Source organism: Vicia villosa, linkage group LG1 (genome assembly GCF_029867415.1).
Source record: "Vicia villosa cultivar HV-30 ecotype Madison, WI linkage group LG1, Vvil1.0, whole genome shotgun sequence".
Lineage (NCBI taxonomy): Eukaryota > Viridiplantae > Streptophyta > Magnoliopsida > Fabales > Fabaceae > Vicia > Vicia villosa.
Genome location: NC_081180.1, coordinates 73,011,730 through 73,032,731, shown reverse-complemented (window position 1 = coordinate 73,032,731; position 21,002 = coordinate 73,011,730). Strand labels below are relative to the sequence as shown.

At 35.4% G+C, this 21,002-nt stretch overlaps 1 protein-coding gene across 1 annotated transcript; it reads right to left on the bottom strand.

The window, feature by feature from the left end:
* Positions 1-9,156: 9,156 nt before the first annotated feature.
* LOC131641937 (plant UBX domain-containing protein 7-like) lies at positions 9,157-17,944 on the bottom strand. Its single transcript, XM_058912236.1, has 10 exons — positions 17,747-17,944; positions 17,408-17,547; positions 17,231-17,332; positions 16,166-16,361; positions 12,524-12,601; positions 12,366-12,434; positions 10,739-10,882; positions 10,507-10,603; positions 9,916-10,199; positions 9,157-9,515 (listed from the first exon to the last, which is right to left on the bottom strand). Exons 1-10 carry the CDS (start codon positions 17,846-17,848, stop codon positions 9,348-9,350), a joined length of 1,380 nt encoding a protein of 459 aa, XP_058768219.1. The 5' UTR covers positions 17,849-17,944; the 3' UTR covers positions 9,157-9,347.
* Between the last annotated feature and the right edge of the window lie 3,058 nt (positions 17,945-21,002).

Genomic DNA, 21,002 nt, shown 5'->3' with positions numbered 1-21,002 from the left:
CAACATTGTTGCGTATTAAAAATAAAAGTCAGTTCACCGAGTTACAGTAGCTCAGTAACTGCTACTACCCTCTGGCGAATCAAACACGTGACACACGTCCTACTCAGTGATATCTTGCTCCCTCTACTTGATGAAACGGTTCCAATTCTGCACCTATAAATACCCATCATTTCAATGTTCCTTTCTCTTTTCAAGTCTTCTGCAAACTCATATCCTCTAATCTTCATCTCTCTCATCCTCTTCAAGCATACTTTGCAATCTCCATGGAAACTTCCTCCACAACAACCACCAAAAAAGCTCAAGAAAGAAAGAAGAATACGAGTTTACCTCTAGTACACAAAATACTAGGGCCTAAGGTCGTCAAAAATCAACAGTACATCCCCGAGATGTTCAGCGAAGAACAGCGTTCCATCTACAAATTCCAGGTATTGATCCCTATCTATGTAACTGCTAAAGTGCATACAATGCTAGGTCCCATACCCAACCCTTTAGTAGACCAGGAAAAACTTAAGCATTTTTCCCTTCTTACGATAGGTATAAACCTATAGGGAACATTAGGAAACCTAGATCAACAGACGAGGTTCATACTGTCGAAAACCCACACCCTGATTGCCAACGCAATTCTTCGATGGATGAACCCATTAAGCTAGAATTCATGAACAATGGCTTTAGGGTTTTTCGATCTGCCCCTCCGGCAAAAGATGATGATTATTTAGCATGGATAGCAATTTTGAGTTAAGATGATAATTTAGGGTCTATAATGTGAAGGAATCACCAGAATTTGGACTAAATTATGCAGGAAATCACATTAGGAAATTCTTCGCATAGCTTCGCCGGGCGAAAGAGGGCTTGTCGTACGAGCCGTTTGTAATTTTTGGAATGTGTTGGGGGAGAGGCGTGGGCAAGAGGGGGTGTTGGCTACTGCCATGTTTCGCAAGGCGAGGGACCTGAGAAATTGAGAGAGTTGGCTATTGCCTTAAGTCGCCGAGCGAAAGAGGGTGCTCGTCGGGCAAAGGATGCCTGAACCAGAAAAATTGTAAGGGCCATAACTTGAGTTTTCAGAAGTTTGATGCGTCGTTCGAAGCGTTAGAGAGCTAATAAAATAATCTACATCCTGGTGAACAAAAATGAGTTGTAGGATATAGTTTTGTAGTACTTATTTTATGATGAGATTATGATGCCTTGTGATGAATAATAGTGAGTAATGCTTGTTATTGTGAAGTTGATTTAACTATTTCTTGTGTTACTTGACTTGCGTAATATGATGTTTTCGTGCTATTTATGATGATATGTGAATTATGAAGCATGCAATGATGAATATGATAAATATGATGAATGATGATGCGTTGTTGACTAGTTGTGGTCATATTGTGTGATTGTTATGCATCATGCATTCATAGCATTTGTCGGACAAGTAGTCCAGTGAAGTTTTGCAGGATGATGGTCCAGTGAAGTTGTAAGACAATTTGGTCTAGTGACGGCCTTAATCCCATTGTATGGATTAAGTGAAAATTGTGATGTGCTCCAGTTCTAAGTGGGAATCGATCCTATGGCGGGGATCTTTGGAGATTAACGATGACTAAGTCATCAGTGACGTTTGGTACCACATGCATGAGTCTAATGATGTTGCATTTAATTATTTATGGTATTACGCGATATTTTAACTATATGATGTATGTAATTGACTTTTGAGTTGTGATGGTTAGTGCAAAGATTTGGAGGTTGTGATTATACTGTGGATGTAATAGATGATGTCATGTTGTGTTGTTTCCATGCTATGACTATTGAAATTCTAGTAACAGACAATTGATGTCGTATTGGATGTTATGACATTCACTTAAGTACAGATTATTAATCTTAGCAGTAAGTAAGCATTAACAGTAATAAGGAACACAGGTAATTATTTACCTAGTTCAGTGTGTAACTACACCTACTCTGGGGGCTACCAAACCAAGGAGGAAATCCACTATAAGAGGTATCAATTCAGGATTAAACCAACAGTTTACACCCCTCACTTAAAACTTACCCAATGCAATTTCAATCTAATACTAAGACCTGAGTTCCTACTCACTCCCCCTCAATCACAGTAGTGATAACAAGACAAATTAAACTAGAATAAAGTGAAGACACACTTCAAACAAAGCTTGATTTTGCTTAAAAGCTTCAATCAAGGAACATAGTACTCTTGCTTAAAAGCTTTGAGTGACACAACAAGTAACAACTCAATACACCCTACTCCAATACAATTATCAAAGAGACAATTGGTTGGCTCACAAGAAAAACTAAGAACAAATAAACCTAACTCACAAATTGCAGCAAACAATGTTCTTCATTTCAATTCTCTGCTTCTGAAAGTAGAACTAACAATCTTCTTATATGCAGATCCTCGGCCTTAGGCCTAAAGAACATAAATTAGGGTTAACCAAGTTAATCTAATTTTCACAAATTAGGGTGCTAAAAATCAGGCCATGGCTCGGTCTCTTACTGATATACAATCAGCACATAATAGTTAGTTTCATAAAATATAGCCTAAGATAAAGTAGGAAACATAACATCACATGATGTTCAGGCAATGATGTCACATCATGCATCTTGACATCACTAAAATTTGTATTAGCTAAAAACACATATCCTGCAGAAAACTACAAATGCATGTCATGACATCAGTCAAGACATCTAAACACAGAAATATGTTTTACCATAAAATGCAGCCAATCAAAAACATCTACAACTACTATATCTATTAATTATGCTTTTTATAATGATTACAATTTACTCACCCTTTCTGTTTGAATGTTACCTCCACGTGGGTAACACTCAAGTAATAAGGAGTAGTCCGTTGAAGTCTAGACAATAGCTTCGGAATGCGTTTACTTTAGTTTCATCGAGTCTATGGGTCTTGCTCTGATATGTAACATCTGGGTTGGGATCGATTGATTTGAGAACGATGAGTATTCCTTGTTATTTTTGAGAATTTTGTATTACCTTTATAATCATGTAGACTTAACATGAATTATGGTGATTTTGTTGATGTTGGACTACCCGTCATGGTATTGGTTATTTATGATGAAGATGTTTGAATTATTTATTCTATTGCGAAGCTCTGAAGTAATTTATCTGATGATACTAAAGAAGTTATCTAGATTTAAATGTTTTTGTAACCCATGTTACGGAGCAGGGCTATTTGTTAAATGAGGTTATCATGAAGATGTGACACCCTTGCGGATGTTTGTTTTGTTTTTCGTTAAACTTATATGCGAAATTCTATGTGGGGTAGAAGTGTGTTACATCCTGGCTTGAGGAAATTGACTCTGATGGCAACATATTTGGAAAAGGAAACTCAAGTTCATGAAAAATTACATCATTGGAGATAAAGATTTTACCCACTTTGTTGATACATTTCTGCCCTTTGTGTTGAGGTGATACTCCTAAGTATATGCATTCTTGACTTCTGAATTCAAGTTTGTGTATATTATATGGTCTTGTGAATGGAAAGCAAGCACATTCAAAGACCTTGAGAGATTGATACTTTGATAGATTCTTGTACAAGGCATGATATGGTGAATGGAATTTTGGAAGGCCCGAGGAAGGAAGTCTAATAATGATGTGAATTGATGTAACAAAGTTATGGTCCCAAAATTTCAGATGGATAGAGGAGTGAGCAAGAACTGTAATCCAAATTTCTACAATATGTTGATGCTTTCTCTAAGTTGTACCATTTTGGTGTGAGGTATGTGGACAAGTGAAACTGTGAGATATATCCAATTCAGTGAGAAATCGGTAAATATCTTGAATTCTCCCCCCCCCCCCCCCGATTATCTGACTGAACAACTTTAATGGTAGTGTTAAATTGTATTTTGACAAAGGTGAGGAATAACTTGAAGGATTGAAATGCTTCTGACTTGTTATGAAAGAAATATATCCATGTATATTTTGTGAAAGCATCCATAAATTATATATAACATGAGAAGCCAGAGCTTGAAGGTCAAGGTGCAGGGTCCCAAAGATCAAGGTGGATCACTTCAAAAGGAGCGTGATAGATAGTAGAAAATAATGGTGCATGAATCCTATGTGACTTGCCAAGACAACATGATTTACAAAATACAGTGATGTTTTATTTCATACATGACTATTACAATGCTTTAAAGCAAGCCTAATTGCAGGAAAGTTGCATGCCCTAGTCTTGAATGCCATAAGGAACTAGGACTAGACTTATTGGAATTTGAAATTACTAAACATGAAATGGAATTAGCATGCTTAGGAAAATAAAATAGGATTTTTTTTCTTGGAAAAGTCAGAGTTAGGAAGTCCCTCAACCAGGTTTGGAAAGCAATAGAGGCCATTTGAATCAAGAAAGCCTTCAAGAAGTATATGCTTAGAACCCTAAGACTTCACATAGCATTTGTTAAAAATAAATTTAAACACCACATCATTATCATTAGAAAACTTTGAAACTAATAGCAAATTCCATGTAACACAAGGAACGTGAAGAATGTCACTTAAAATTAAAGCAAAATGGTGTTTAACTTTAGGGATGACACAAGAAGAATCTATGCATGTAATTTCTAAGGACTGGCCATTAGCAATACAGACACTACTTGCTTAGCATGCAAGAAATAAACATAAGGAGTAAGGTGATGAGAAGCACCTGAGTCAGCGACCCATGCTTTCTTCTCAGGGGCCTCAGGTAAGAAATACTCATGAGTGTGAGTCATCATTTCTATAGCTTGTAGGTTTGATGTAAAGGCCTTAACTTTATCAACTAAACAGGAAACTACATGCATGGTTGAGGAGGTATTTGATGGACTAAAGATTTCATCAAACCTATGCCAATAATCAGCTACAACATAGGCATATTTGCCACACAATTGACAAGTAGGTCTAAATCCTGAGGAATAACGTCCTTATTCACGCCCTCAGTGGCGATACATGCGTTCTCTACCAAGATTATCGGCTGAAGCTCACCACCTGTTTGAGAATTTTTGTGAGCCAAATTTTCTGAAACATTTGAGATGGCTAATTCCTACCTGAATTTGTCAAGATGTGCTACCTCTACATAGATAAGTGCTTCAAAATCAATGAGGGAGAGAGAGTTTTATGACTTCCATACATTTGCATGACAAAAGAGTTTACTCTTCAGGTAAGCCATTTAGAACAAAATTAATCTGATTTTGTTCAGTGATGGAATCACCAGCTGCCAAGAGCGAGATATCAATCGATTTCACTGCAAGAACATATCCAGTTACACATTTCTTGCCTTTCTTCATAGATTTTAGTTCAACATGCAGTTTCCTGACACGAGCTTTCATGTGAATATTTAAGTAACGATGAATTTTGTCCCATACTTCAAAATCTTCTTTGCATTATAAGTCTTGTGGTAATAGAGATTCAAAGATGGTCGAAAGGAGGCAGATGAACACGGCTTGATATTGCACAATCTAAGCTTCATATTCTGCAAATACATTGCCATCAATGTGATCTTGTTCAATCTTGAACTTCGGTGGAATCTGAGGGTTCACTTGAATATTGATTGAGATTTTTGGGCTGAATTGATGAGATAAATTTGAATCTGAAGTATTGCCAAGAAATGCAAGTGTTGGTGGTGCAAGTGAGCCATCATTTACAGCTGGGGAGGAATCCGCCGTGGAAGCTCAAGCGAGAAAGGTAGAAGATGAAGATTGATTTGTTAGAACTAACCAAAAATGGTTGAAATGATTATAGAGTAGTTAGAGAGTGGAAGAGATCGAAACCGGTGAATGATACCATAATAGAATTTGTTTGAATTTTATTCAGATTTTGCTTGAATGATTAACTTGTTTACATTGCAAGGAATTCCTTTATATAAGGTTAACATGATGATGATGATACATGAGTGTGCATGAATTCCATATCCATGCATTATATTTGCATGGTTTTACTCATGTTCTTATGCACGCATATACTACATTACATATTCCACATAGCTTACTCCTAATATGCATAAAGGACTAGATAAAAGTGATTTAACCTCATTTTTTGGCAGTGTATGATCTTTTCTTGAACCAATGAATCACTTAATTTCATAGCATGATTCATTCATTCAGGATCCTTTAAGCCAAGATATTTTAAATGGTACAATTTTTCTCGATTAAACCATATACACTTTGGCAGTCTCTATTTAACTGTATGATTTGTTGTGGTGTCTACTTGAGCTTTTTATTTTGTTCTTTTGCTTCCTTTTATAGGTCAACCAACTTTTGGGAAGAATAACCTAGTGAGGGTTACTCTTGGGATCAACGTGCTTGCATGTATGACGTGTGCAATAACCTTTTTGGTTTTTATGTTGACAACGCTCCTAAGAAAAATCTTCATCAAAAGTATTGTTCAAGGGTTGTTGGTTTGAATAATGTCAAGTGAAGTTATCATTTGTTATGATCAAGTGGTGGTACTTGAAGATTAAGTTGTGGTGCTTAAAGATCAAGATATCAAAGCATATATGTGGAAGACAACAACTTATGTCAAGCGCCATTTGATGAAGTCATTGAAGATCTCTAATCAAGCAGTGGGTCTAATTATGGTGTTTATCTTGAATAATTATCTCAAGTACCATCAGAAGAAAATTCAAGGTTTCAGTGAAGCTTTAAAGGCAAAGATAATGTGGCAAGGAACCAGAAGCTTCAGAGTATTGAAAGAAATGAAGTATGAAAGTTTGTCGAGTCTGTGTCAAGTGATCAGTATTTGTAAAACTATAAGACTCACCCTCTATTTTAGTAAGATAAATCACACACACATTTTTTATTCATTCTCTTTTTATTAAAATCGTCCGAAAATGTTTTTATGCTTAGCCAATTGTCTAAAAATTCATAAAATTCTTTATGGGTGTGTTTTTACATTGTATAATTTATTAGCCCTTGATTATCCTTTATTGTAATGCCTAATAATTAACTATTAGGATTAATAATCTATTAGTACTGTCTATTTTGAAAACCTTCCATTTTTGGACTTGATAAGCTTATAAAATTGGCTTAATTGACTATTATCCTTAAAAAGCCCATAGATTATTTTCATATTTTAACCACCTTTTATCATATAAATAGAGGGCTCTCTCCCCCTCCCATCAGTGTTAAAAGCTCTCTAATAAATTTTACAAATCCGCTCCTAAATTATTCTCAGCTAGCTCTAGTTACAATTATGGATAGTCCTCATTGCAATACTCAAACAAATTTTAATTTTCTATGTTAGCTTTCCTTTTTCAATTTATCTTTTAATTATTGGGAATTTCTCTATACACCCATATAGAATGGAAAAAGACTCCCTAAAAATTCTAAAATACTCTTCGAATATGTATATCTGAACGCATCTTAGAATATTAGTTAATTCAGATATACATACTTTGCATAAAAAACAATTGTGAAAAATAAAAGAAAAAAATGTTATTCACAGAGTTGTAATAATAAAAATATTTTTAAAATTTAATAAATGAGACAAATAAATATCTAAAATTAAAATTAGTTGAAAATCGGTAGAAACATAATTTTACATAAAAATCCAAAAAGAGAATGATATTAAAGAATTAAGTTTAATGTTGTATTTATTAAATTTGGGGATATGGTTTAAAATATTAAAAAAAAATGAAAACTCAGTAATACAACTGACATTTTACTTTTTTTCTTTAATTGTATAAAAAAATGTAATAACTCGTGCGTTCACACGGTATTGTTGTATTACCCGTGCGTTCGCGCGGATTTTAATATGATTACTCGTACTTGCATTTGTACGGATTTTGGTATGATTACTCGTACGTTCACAGGTACAGATGTGGATCGTGGAATTGTCACCAGAATGGTTTTGAAATTCAAATAAAATAAAAAATATTTAAATTTAATTGTAGTAATGAAAAAAATAAAAATAAAAAGTAGTCAAAGATAAATATAAAAAAAAAAATTAAACACCAATTTAACAAAAAAAAAAAATGTGCAAAATCGATAAAAAAAGAAATGTATTTCTCAACTGGTTACCCGTGTGTTCACACGGTACTGGTGCGTTATTCGTGCGACCGCACGAGTACTTATGTGTTACCCGTGCATTCACATGGTTCCAGTACTAGTGTGTTACCTGTGCGACCGCACAAATACTAGTATATTACCCGTGCATTCACACAGTTCTGGTACTGGTGTGTTACTTGTGCGACCGCACGAGTACGGGTATGTTACCCTACGTTCACACGAATTTTAATCACACAATACTTCTTAGAGACAAGGATAATTAGCACCCCATCTAAAGAACATCTTAGTGAGTAGTGACTTTAAGGGAAAGGTTTTAAAGTTTTTTAAAGAAGCTATAACCGCTTTGCTGAATCAAATTAAATGTTTACACGTAGAATATGTTAGATCAAACTATAAATATTAACCCAAACAATTTAGTTCCATCTTTGATACTCATCAACCAAACTATTCCTAATTAGCTCTAATGTGCTATGCTTAATTTGCCAAATTAATCGATTAACTCAAAGTTAAATAAATTTCAGTACATAAAAATTGCATCAATATAATAATGATGAAACTATATTTACGCCATAATTTGACAAGAGCATAATTATTCTACAGTCAACTATGTGGGTAGTTCTTTTCCTCCTTTAATTTTCAAAAATAATATATTAGTCCTTTAACTCGTGAAAACACATTATATTAATAATTTCATGTAGTAACAAATTCAACCACCGATTTCTAAAAAAAATATTACTAATAAGACATAGTTTTAAAGAGTTAAAAGACTTGTTTAGTTAAGGGATCAAATGATCCCCAAAATTAATATACAAGACCAAAAACGGTATAAGCCAAGTATTTACTTGTATATGAATTTGCAAAATATATTTCTAATTCTTTTAGGATAAAGAAGCGAGTATCAATGTAAATTGTATTATACTTAATGTTATATTGAGAGTCCTTAGAGAAATACTTTATTACATTTTTTCTTTAAATCTTGGGACCAATCCCAAGCCAAAACAAAGCTTTGTATGGACTAGCCCAACACAAAGGTTGTTAGCAAACTCAGAACCTTGAGAAGTACTTCTCTCTAAGATCCAAGCCTCCACCAACTTTCCAATTAAAAATAAAGTGCTAGTGTTAAGTGACCACTACCAATAAAAGTCACCAAATAAATATAAATATATAGGAGTACTAGCTAAATTGATATATTTTCATTGATTTTACGCATAACTTAGATCCGTAGTTTATACACAAAAGAGTTTAAATAAAACTTCTCTTTTCCTTTCAGCATAATCGTAATCCAGCCTCGTGACAAAAGATGAAAAACAGGATCATATATTATCAATCCGAAATTCTTGAGTCTGAAAATAAAAATCTAACTCAGTCCCAAGTCACCGAAATCATAGAGTTGGCAAGGCCTGATTCTTCGAATGATGAATTAGTTTCATAGTCAAGGTTTTTAGATGCTCCAGGAATTGCATGAGTTAATTTAAATGTCTTTGTCTCGTCTTCTTCCCCCAGCTGAACCGCAATGAATGACCACAACAGCTTCAAAAGAAACAAAGGGTCACACAGAATCCAAAACAGAGAAAAGAAAGAAAGAAAACTGGTAACAAAAATGCAAAATGAACTTGCATGAGAAGATGAATAAATTAAATATTCTCCAAGAACAGACATGCAGGCTCAAGTGTCAGTTGTATAAACTGGTGCCTTTATTAGAATAATTTTGGCATAATTTCCTTATTACAGCGTAGTTGCAGAACTTCAAAGGACAGTACCTCCTAATGCCAAAAGGCCCCAACTCCATCAAATAACAAGCTACCTCCCTCCAATCTCATAATCATTTTTATTCATAGCATATCCTATCCTAGACTTACTAAACTAAGTGATTAACTACCTAGCTGAGGGGTTGCCTATTGATGAATTCCTACAGAGCAACATGTGTTACCTGAATTGGTTCAGTGCGTAAGAAGTTTCGCTGAACGCGACGTCCATCTGGAAGTCGTACACCAACTCTGCATAAGAGATTTCTTTCAGCCTTAGGCTCTTCGGGCAGAGTTGGATAAGCAGGCCTCTTTGGTAAGGCTGTTTCTTGCAAGTTGGCATCAACATTTGCATCTGCATTATCTCCTTCAGTCACTGCACTTGGTTCTTTCATGTTTTTCAATGAAGCTGCTAGCGCTCTTTGAACTTCCTCATCCTCCTCTTTACTTGCATTTGAATCAACAACAGCTGTAAAATCAATCAACATCATGACGGCGAAAAAAACATAGAAAATAGAATTTTAGCATTCGTAATGGCCATAAAATCCAGGCAGTAAGATTTTTAAAACAAAACCAAAGGAAAGACATCATAATCAAATAGGATTAAGGTTGGTGAGCAAGGTCCATCTAACAACAATAACATAGAAGATATCAATTCTATGTAGTGTTGATACGTTAAAAGAAGTAAATAAGTCAACAGGACAATAAGGACACCTTAAACATTAAGCTGACCTGTCACTATACAAACAAGCAGCACATAGCAATGAGCAACAAACCTTTAGTTTTTGGTGGGCTAGAACTTCCTCTAGGACGCTTGTTAGACAAGGTACTGTGATGATCCTTAGGACCGGCGTCAAGGAATGTTAGCAGACCCTAAAGAAAAGCACAGGGTTCGTCAAATCAGTAAGAAATATTAAAAACAGAACCCGGGATTTTAAATGTGAATAGCTTTTCAGTTTCCGTAGAAAATGATTCCAACATAGTAAGCTATGGAGCTGTATCACATACTTCTAATAAGCTTTCAGGTTGAACCATTCCGCCCCACGAGCGCATCTTTTGCCCAGTGATGGGATCGATAATAAGCACAACAGGAATTGAATCCAGTCTGTAATAGGTACAGACTTTTTTGCCTTCAGTTGTATCATCATATACCTGTATGCAAAAAAGCAAACAAAAAACTTAAAAATTGATGTGTTAAATACCAGCAAAAGAAACTGATCAAACATCCCAATATAGCCCAAATATATTCCACAGCTACTCTCACCTTAAGCGTTTGAAATACAGCGGAATTAGAGTAGTTGCACAAACTAAAGCAGTAGCTATTTACAGTCAGAGCAATGTTTATGCAAGTCCAAATCATCAAGACCCAACATTCCCTTCTTAAACCTGCCCAACATACAATACCAACCAAACAGCCCCTCTTTTCTCTCCCAATCTAGATCAAACAAAATCCCGCATAACTACCTCAGTCTGCGACTAAGCCCGGCAGAACTAGGAAAAAGATTACCTATGGGTGTATAATAACTTAAATTCCTCCCACAAAAAAGGGTTGGCTCCAATCATCAAGGTTCTTAGACTGGAGAGTTTATAATCAACAGGATCCAAGATAGTAACAACCTATGGATTACCACCTAAAGCAAGTTCCACCTTGGTTTTAAATTGCGGTTGCGGCTGCGGATGCGGTTGCGGTTGCGGATGTTGCGATTGCGGTCATTGCGCTTGTTGCGATGCGCGTTGCGGCCGTTGCGGCGTGAATTTTTTAAAGGAAGTGTTTGAAATATTATATTAAAAAACACTTAATTTTATGTTTTTTCATTATATAAAAAGTAAATTGAGTTTTAGAAATCTAATATATTGATTTTTGATAAAAATACTAAAAAAAACATGATGAAAATTATCCGATGGGGTTCCGAATACATCCGGAAGCGAGATTTTAAAATCACACCGCAATTGCGGTCCGATGCGGTTGCGGAGGCAACCGCATCCGCAATATTGCGGGTGCAATTGCGGTTGCGGACCGCAATTTAAAACCATCCAACTACATAATGCCAGACCAATATCTCATAACCAGTGAAGTTAGCTAACGGATATGATTTCAAACCTTCATATCTGCCAAACAACTATTCCCCAAATTAACCATCAGATTATAAAGAATTAGAAAAACGAGGATATGTTATCAGTCTTAGTATAATCTCTACAGCAGTAGGATTGCCATCTGCAAACTATAGAAGAGGCGCAGAAGTTTAACAAGTTCTCCACAAATATAAACTCTAGGTTAAGCTTTGTTGTTTTTTACCTTTTTATTTTAACAAGGAGCATCCTCATTCTCTAAACTATAATCAACAACTTACTATCCTGATCAAGGTTGTCAAACTCAGAAGGTAAACACGTTTTTCCTAAATGAACTAAAATTGTAAACTCAACTCCTAATAAGATTGTTTTTGTATCGAAAATTAACCAGTCAACCTTACATTGTGATTTTTGGCATTATGAGTTAATGTTAACAGTCAACTTCTCTACAGAGGTTGAGCACCTATAGTGGCTAGGATATGTCATAACTACCATTTAAAATAACATTACAAAAATAAAAATAAATTGACCACAAGTGTTCAGGTGAGTAGAGCAACAAGCTGACCTGCCAGAATATGAAATTTGTACTAATGGTCTGAGAAACAGCATCATTTGCCCATGTATCCCGATTAAGCTTCACAGAGAAAAAATTAACACCAGTGTTGATAAAAGCTTAAACAAATAATCCAGAAAATTGAAAATGGAGTATCGAGAACAAAATACCATATGTGAGCTGAATTCCTTGGTAGATTGAATGTTCACCAATAACCACTTGTCCTGCATAGCAGCAGCACTTTTTGCCTGCACTCAAAAATCAAACCTTAGTCGGAACTGCATATCAGCTACATGTTCCACTATTTCACAATTATATGCACTACCACCCATCTAGCGCAAACCATGACACATTATATGCAAGCAAACTCTATAATTTACTATCACATTCTGCGTTTCTGTGCTAGTCTTTTTGAAATGCATATAAGATGTACATGCAGATGCTTGTAGGGGCTTCTATATTCTGTTAAAGGTTCGTCCTAGCCATAGGTTTATGCCTCGTACATTCAATCAATCACTTCAGAATTTTATTACAACACATTTCAGATACTCCTATGTCTGATTTAAATTCTCAAACTACTAGATAAGGGTTCTTATCATTTTGTGCAGCTAGTTTTATTCAATAGCATAGTTACAAGTCCTGGATGGTGGCACAAAACAACTAATTCCAAATAGCAGATGGCGGGAACAAGATAAATAATTTATACTGCAAAGTAAATATTACTTTAATGCTCAGAAAAAGAAGTGCCCAAAATAAAGATTTTAATCGTTAATAATCAAAATCTGTTTATACACATGAACATTATCAAATAAAGACATGGTTAAACAGAGGTAAATTGAACTAAGTGAAGAGGGCATAGCTGGAAATAGAATAACAGTAAATGGGTAACCAAACTGCACAAATAGCAATGAAAATTTGCAACAATTGGATGAATCTGTGACTCCCTACCCTGCCCAAAAAAGAACAACACAATAGCTCCCAGGCAAGAGTTCTGTATTGCACATGACAGCAGTGCTACAGCACCATTGTGTTGTGGCAGGTGGCTTCAAAAGCTGCTCATTCATGTGGTGTTTTTGAGTTACATACGTCATACTCAAAATCATGGTTACTACAAGAAAAATGCATGTGTGGAAAGCATTATGATGAACAGGGGCTTAAAACACCCACAGCTGAGTTTCCAAACCAATATTTTTTTGACAGATTGTCAATCTGGTACGTTGTATGCTTCAGAATTGTTGAAAATTAATGCTAGATATGGGGCCATTACTTTATAGGACAGTGATGGCTAGTTATGGAGTGTTACTACTGTGAGCAGAAATTAATTATGTATTTATTTATGCCTATTCAGTTCTGGGTGGTGCGTACTAACAATTAAAAGGAAAGACACTTAACAGGGGAGGCATTTTAGAAATTCAGAGCGGAATTTGGAAAGGGAGAGTTCCAAGGCTCTCAAACTCCTTGGCAGAACCGTGTCCTTGTACTTCTTTTTCTTTCCTTCTGTTGCTTTGTTTACTTGTATAATTCTGAGTATTTCTACGTGAGGCAATTTTCCTCCATAGATTTCCCGTAAAAATCAGTGGTTATTCAAATATCTATCTATTTTGGTACCAGTTCTATCAAAATATTATAGGGTTTGAAACACTTCTTCCTCGAACATTCATACGCAAAAGATTATCTTAGTTTGAAACTATATTCTCTGACCCAGTGACTAGGGATGGCAACGGGGCGGGGCGGGGACGGTTACTATCTCCCCCAAACTCAAACCTGAGTCCCCAAACAATTCCCGTTCTCCGCCTCAAACTCAAACGGGGATGGAGAATTAAAACCCAAACCCGACCCAAACGGGTTCGGGTACCCCCACCCCCACCCCGCCACCATCCATTTAGTGAAATCAATTCTTTTAATAAAAATACTTATTTTTTCCAAAATAAAATTACATTATAAATAATAAAATTAAACAATTTCATACATACATTTAAAATATTTTAAATAATAAATACAAATCAAAATACCAAAACATTGACCACTTATTTAATATTTTAAATTATCAAAAATAAATAACAATATACATAATGAAATAAACGGGGCGGGTTCGGGGTGGATACTAGTGTCTCATTACCCGACCCATCCCCATATTTTGTAATCGGAGAAAACTCAAACCCAAACCCACTCAAAGCGGGCTTTCCCCCCATCAACTTCGGGTCGGGTTCGGGTGGGTACCCACGTGTACGGGTTTTATTGCCATGCCTACCAGTGACCCACTGCTTGCCTGTGTCGGTTTTCAGCCAACCCTGAGATTTCCCAGCGACTGGCCAACTACTCAAAGGTGTCTGTCCTTTTATTCGTCGTGTTACATTCCTTCACGAGTCTCTGTTCTTTTCTTTATGCATTGTAACCTACATTTTCGTTATCTACCAGACATCAAAGGTAACATTCTTTTAACTTTTCATATAATGTGTCATGTATTTTACGATTAACTCCACCATCCCTTTTTAACTTGATTCCCATATTGTCTTTGCTCCTAGGTTGAGGGAGGCGTATGTTTAGACTATGATGTGCACCTATTTGCTACCCACACATCTATTGAGTAATTTTTTATTTTAAAGTATTTACAAGTGTGTAGTATAAATTGTTTAGTTTGTCCTGCAATATTAGGCATAGTGGTCATCACCATCCACTGTCCTGCAGTAGCATTTATTTGGGTGTTAGAAATGCAAACTGTTTGTTTAGACTAGGTTGATGCTGATTGTATGTTTAGACTATGACGCGTAATAATCCACTGTTCTGCCGTACTCCGCACCCTTAACTTGATGACTACATTGCCTGCCGATCTATGTACTTAAATATCAAAAACAAAGACTGTAAAAGAGAGACGGTGATAGAAACGCAAATCATGACTCACTGATGGGTTGGTAGGAACATAGCCTAATTTCTAAATTGATAGTAATAAATAAGAAGTCAAAGTTGCAACCGAAGGTCCCTTGATTGGTAATAGCTAATGGTAAACAGCATTGTTGTTTATTCAATCGTGATCCCTAGCTTAAAATATTTTTAGAACTGAGTTTCCAATTAACATGTCCCTTAGAACTTTCTAGAAAGCCAAAAATGCAAATATCTGAGCTTCAACTAGAAGATAAGCAATAACTACTAACGAATGGGATGGCGAACACTTTTACCATAAGGTCCAGAAATTAGTTATTCCCTTAAAGAACCTCGGGAACATAAGATGCCTTAAACACTTGAATATGTCTCCATCTGGTAAGGAAAAACCCCAACTTTTAAGACTGACTAAGCACAAGAAACAATGAGAGGACAAGTGCATGAGGGCTAAATAGGGATGGGGAGTTCAACTGCAATAGAGCCTTGTAAAGGACTCTGTTCTTCCCCATAAATCTATGTTGGTGTGCTGAGCAAGGAATCTACTCATTTCATGCTCATTATACTCAAATGGACTTATGTGCAGTGCATTCTAAAAATACAAGAGATTTATATTGCAAAGCTACTGAGCTGCAAGGGGTTTTTGATAGCTTATAAAGTAAAAAAAAAATGTCAAAAATCAGGATAATTGGGAAATATAGAGGAGGTTGGAGTGACAAACACTGCATGTTGAAGTAAAGAAAGTATAAAAAAAATTAACAATACAATCAAGCTCAAGTTCAAAAAATTAAAATCCAGCTAGAGTATGAGCCGGGTTTTACATGCTCAAGTTTGAAGTCAAATCAAATAAAAAATGTAAATTGAGCTTGTCTTTGCTAAATTCCAATTCTACTGCCAACATGAACCAAACAATCCAAACTAAGAAGCATATTTACCTTATCAAAAGAACCATTGAACATAAGATGAAAAGGAGGGCGATAAAGAGAAGCAAGATTGTCGCGGGGACTCTCTGCTGTAGAGGCGGCACCTTGCTCTGGCTCCCAAACCCCTGGACGCCTTGTTTCCTGTTCAAAGTTACGGAACGCAATTAAGGGGCTTGGTTCTTGTGAGATATGTCCTAGCCTTGATGCTCTGCACAAAAATGACAAAACACAGTTTCAACAAATAATTTGTCTTGAAAACAACATAAACTTATGTGCATACGTACATGTGTAAGTGGACGCATACATACATGCACACACAACCTACAGTTATAATGGCGTGCGTACTAAAAGACAGTGTGTGTTAACTTATGAAGCTTAATGAGCACAACTTAAGTACATGAAACATTTCCTAGATAAAGAAGAAACAAAAACAGCACCAGGTGACTTTTGACCATAACATCTCTTCAAGAGGCATCGATGTAATTTACATTCTGAAACAACAGATAAAAGAAGACAGCCCTAGCATACTATGCTGTAATATGCAAGAAAATATAACGGTAAAATAAGTAAATATTACATAAAGATTTTAAATTCCAAAAAATGATACTAGCAGTACGCTTCTTGATACGTCACCGCAACAGTACACACCACTCAGTAAGACTTGATTCATTGATTCTAGTTGCATAAAGTTCACGAGACAGCCTATCCAGCGCCAACAATTCCACTTTTCTTTCATCATACTCCCTATTAGTCATCACTTACTAGTTCACAAAGGAAAGCACACACATGCGCGGGGGAGAAGAATTATGTATTAACTACAGAACTAAGATATGTATTCGAACGAATAATTAGTTGCACAATGAAAGGAATGGTAAAAGCACCAAACTTCGTTGCAAGGATAGTCAACCGGAGTTAAGCCTAATCAATGTCATCATTAAATCCTACCTAATGAATTCCATTTGCATCAACATGCTTAATAAAGAAAGGCTAAAAATACCATTTACAATTGCATCTACATAACACCAAAACCATATAGCTTCCAAAGTAAACAAAGAAGCGGCCAAAAGGAAAACATACCCATACAGCATTGCATTATCATAAAGAGTTTCCCTTATAACAGGTAAGGGAGCGCGCACTTCATCTCCATCAGTAACACCACCCCTTGGATTAATTTGTTCACTAGAACAATTACAAAAAAAGTAAGAAACTAATCTTTACTCTTAACTCCAAAACCAACTCAATGCCTCGCATTACCTTAAAAGAGATTGATCTGTATAAGACTCGATATTTTCCAAAGGTGGAGTAAAAGACGATGGAGCAGGCGGAAGCACCACCCCGGATTCACTCCCAATCAAGAACAACTGAAGAGCTTCCTCAAGTTTCCAACTAGTAGCCTGTTAAAACAAACACACCGTATCTTATAGATCTCAACACAACAACAATCCTTGAATCAACAATTATTCAAGACTCAAAAGCTTCACTACTAGAGTTTACACATTTCAATGGATTAAAGATTCAACAACATGGAAAATCGTTTATTACAGTGATTATACAAAAAAGGAAAAATAGGAGTGAACGAGAAGTTAAAGGAACCTGAAGGAACTGTCTAGCGGTAGCGGCGGTTTGGCCCTGAGCAACTTCTAGGAAAGAAGAGACCAATGCTTGTTGATCAGTGGGAGATAACAGTCCCTCCATTGAATTTGATTGAGTCTGTGATTTGGGAATTAGGGTTTCGATATGATGATTTTATGTTCACACTCTTGTAATGAAATAAACCTAAAAGATCATTTTTGTTTTGCCACTTCACGAAATATTTATTTATGAATTTATTTATTTATTTAATTATCAAATATATTGGATGTATATTAATATGGTAATAACTAATAGTAATGAGTCAGTATTTATTTGTGTGGAAAAATTAAATTGAGTCAAAATTTATTTGTGTGGATAAGAATATTGAGTCAAGATTTAATAATCAATGTGATTAGTAATTATTCCTTTAATGCAAAGAGCTTTTGTGGATCTATTTAATTTAGGGATGTTAACGGGTCGTGGTTCGCCGGGAAGGTCTGCGCACCCGTTAAAAAAATAGTGGAATGGATTGAAATTTTGGGTTCGCCGTCTGCCAAAGTCTGTCTTGTCTATTCGTTCAGTCTGTCTCGTCTTAAGTCAGCTTTTTTTTAGTTAATTTTAGTAATTTCAATTGTTGATGGTTTTATTTTATATAGGCTTAATTGCAACTTTAGTCCCTCTATTTTGTCTTTTTTTTATTTTGATCCCTCTATTTTAAAAATCACTATTTTAGTCCCTTTTTAAAGTTTTTTGTGCAATTTTTGTCCCCCTATTTTGCTTTTAAGTAGTCCCTATTCCGGTCTCTTTTTCAATAGAAAACTCAAAAGGAGACCAAAACCGCGGTTTTAAAAATGGGGGACTAAAATCGTAAAAAAGACAAAATAGGAGGACCAGAGTTGCAATTAAGCCTTTTATATATTTATTTGTGAATATATGAAATATTTTTTAAAATAAAATTTGTTTAAAAGATTTTTTATAAAAAATTATTCTAACAAATAAGTGAAAAATCTAATTGAAGAAGCAATTTCTAAGAGAGAGAGACGTCGGAGTTGGTATGATGAGGATCTTCATCTTTTGAATAATTGCTTTATCCATTGTGTCTTTCTTAATTAACACATTCATAGGTATTCTAGAGTAGACAGAATAAATCATGTCAAGTTGCCTTTTTTTATACTATGTTTCCAAGTGTCATCGAAAGTTGAGATTCCAAGTGTTGAGTCATCAAATTTTGATCCTTTTGAATCTAATTCATATGCTTCTCTTTATAAGCTATTTAATAGGGTCAAACCCAAGTTACTTTAAAGCTTATGATCCTGCACACTTTAACAAATGTTAGTATACCCAATTGTTCTTTATGTATTTTTTTATCATCAAAACCCAAGAAGTATGAACAAACTTTATTCCAACATTACCCTGTTGCATAGTGATAAGCAAGGGATCGTGGGGGTTGATGCTGAGGGCGTCTTCCTCAGCAAAGATGATGTTAACCCCCGCTTTCCTTTGGGAGCTTTTAGAGAAGCCAATGGATATTACATTTGCTACAAGCACATGCCTTGGGTATTTCCTCCAAAAAATATAGAGTTACTTCCATCGACGAAACTTGCGGCGGTGCTGATTGTGTTGTAGATTATGGTTTTGTCGGCCATCTTTTGAGGGAAGATGGATGAAGTTAGAGTAGGAGTGTGACCCATGTTAGTTTTTTCGGGCCCACGATCGACACCACTGTACTAGTCAAAAAGTACATGTGTATATGTCTCGTCTACAAGGAGAGGGAAACCTTAATGTCTTAGTAGGTATATTATGTTGTATAGTGGTAAGGGTTTTCCCACGGCGGTGAGAAGCCTTGTATGATGGTGTTTTACGGTGGTTTTAAGAGTCCTAATCATGTGAGGTGAGAGGCTCTGAAAATGAATATTGTGCTTAGGTTTAAACGTATGTGGGATTGTGATCTGTATGGTTTAAGACCTGTCCATTTCCCCTTGAAAAATAGATGTATTTATAGAGGCCTATATGATCTAGGATTCTCTTGGGAAGGGTCACCGTCCACTCAGTCAACAGCGGATCGTTGAATCCATATTTTCTAGGAAGTCATGGGTCATTTATTGATCCTAACTTTTCTCTGCTCTAGAAATGTCTTATCCCAAATTTTTAAGATCGACTAATAGGAAAATCATGGGGCGAGGCGATACCTCCTATGGACGATACTCCAACATCGCATAAACAAAAATTATATTTTTATACGGGAAAAAATATACTATTGATCCAAATATTTATTGTTAATGATACCTAAACAAAAATAATATTTGTTAATAATATTTTTATTATTGATCTATATACAAAAAATAATATTTACGATCCAAATATTTTTGACTCAAAAATGGTATACGGAAAAAAATCAATTATTGATCTAAATATTTTTATATATGAAAATTTACTATTGATCCAAATATTTTTGTAAATGATACCTAAACAAAAATAATACTTGTATACAATTTTTTTTTATTATTGATCTATATATTTTTATATAAGAAAAATGATATTTATGATCCCAATATTTTTGATTAGAAAATGGTATGCGGAAAAAATCCATTATTGATCTAAATATTTTATATATGAAAATTTACTATTGATTCAAATATTTTTGTAAATGATACATAAACAAAAATAATATTTGTATACGGTGGAAAATCTAGTATTGATCTAAATATTTTTATATACGAGAAATGGTATTTATGATCAAATATTTTTTATCCAAAAATGATATATGAGAAAAAAATCGATTATTGATATAATATTTTTATATACGAAAAAATCTCTTATTGATCTAAATATATTTTTTTTCTTTTTTCATCTTCTATCTAAAGTAAATGTATTATGTAACAAATATGCGTAACGGACCAGAACCCGTGGGTGTGCACGAGTTCGTTACTAGTTTTCTACTTGAAATGAGATGTATTTATAGAGACCTATATGACATAAGATTCTCTTGAGAAGGGTCACCGCCCACTCAGTCAACGGTGGATCGTTGAATCCCTATTTTCTAGAAAGTCACGGGTCAGTTATTGACCCTAACTTCTCCCTGCTCGAGAAATGTCTTATCCCAAGTTTTCCATGATCGACTAATAGGAAAATCATGGGGCGAGGCGATACCTCATATGTAGGGGTGGCAAAACGAGCGGTGGCCCGCCGGGCCGGCCCGTGCACCCGCCAAAAAATGGCAGGTTGGGTTGGGAGTTTGGGTCTGCCGCCCACCAAAGCCCGTCCTGCCAAAACCCGC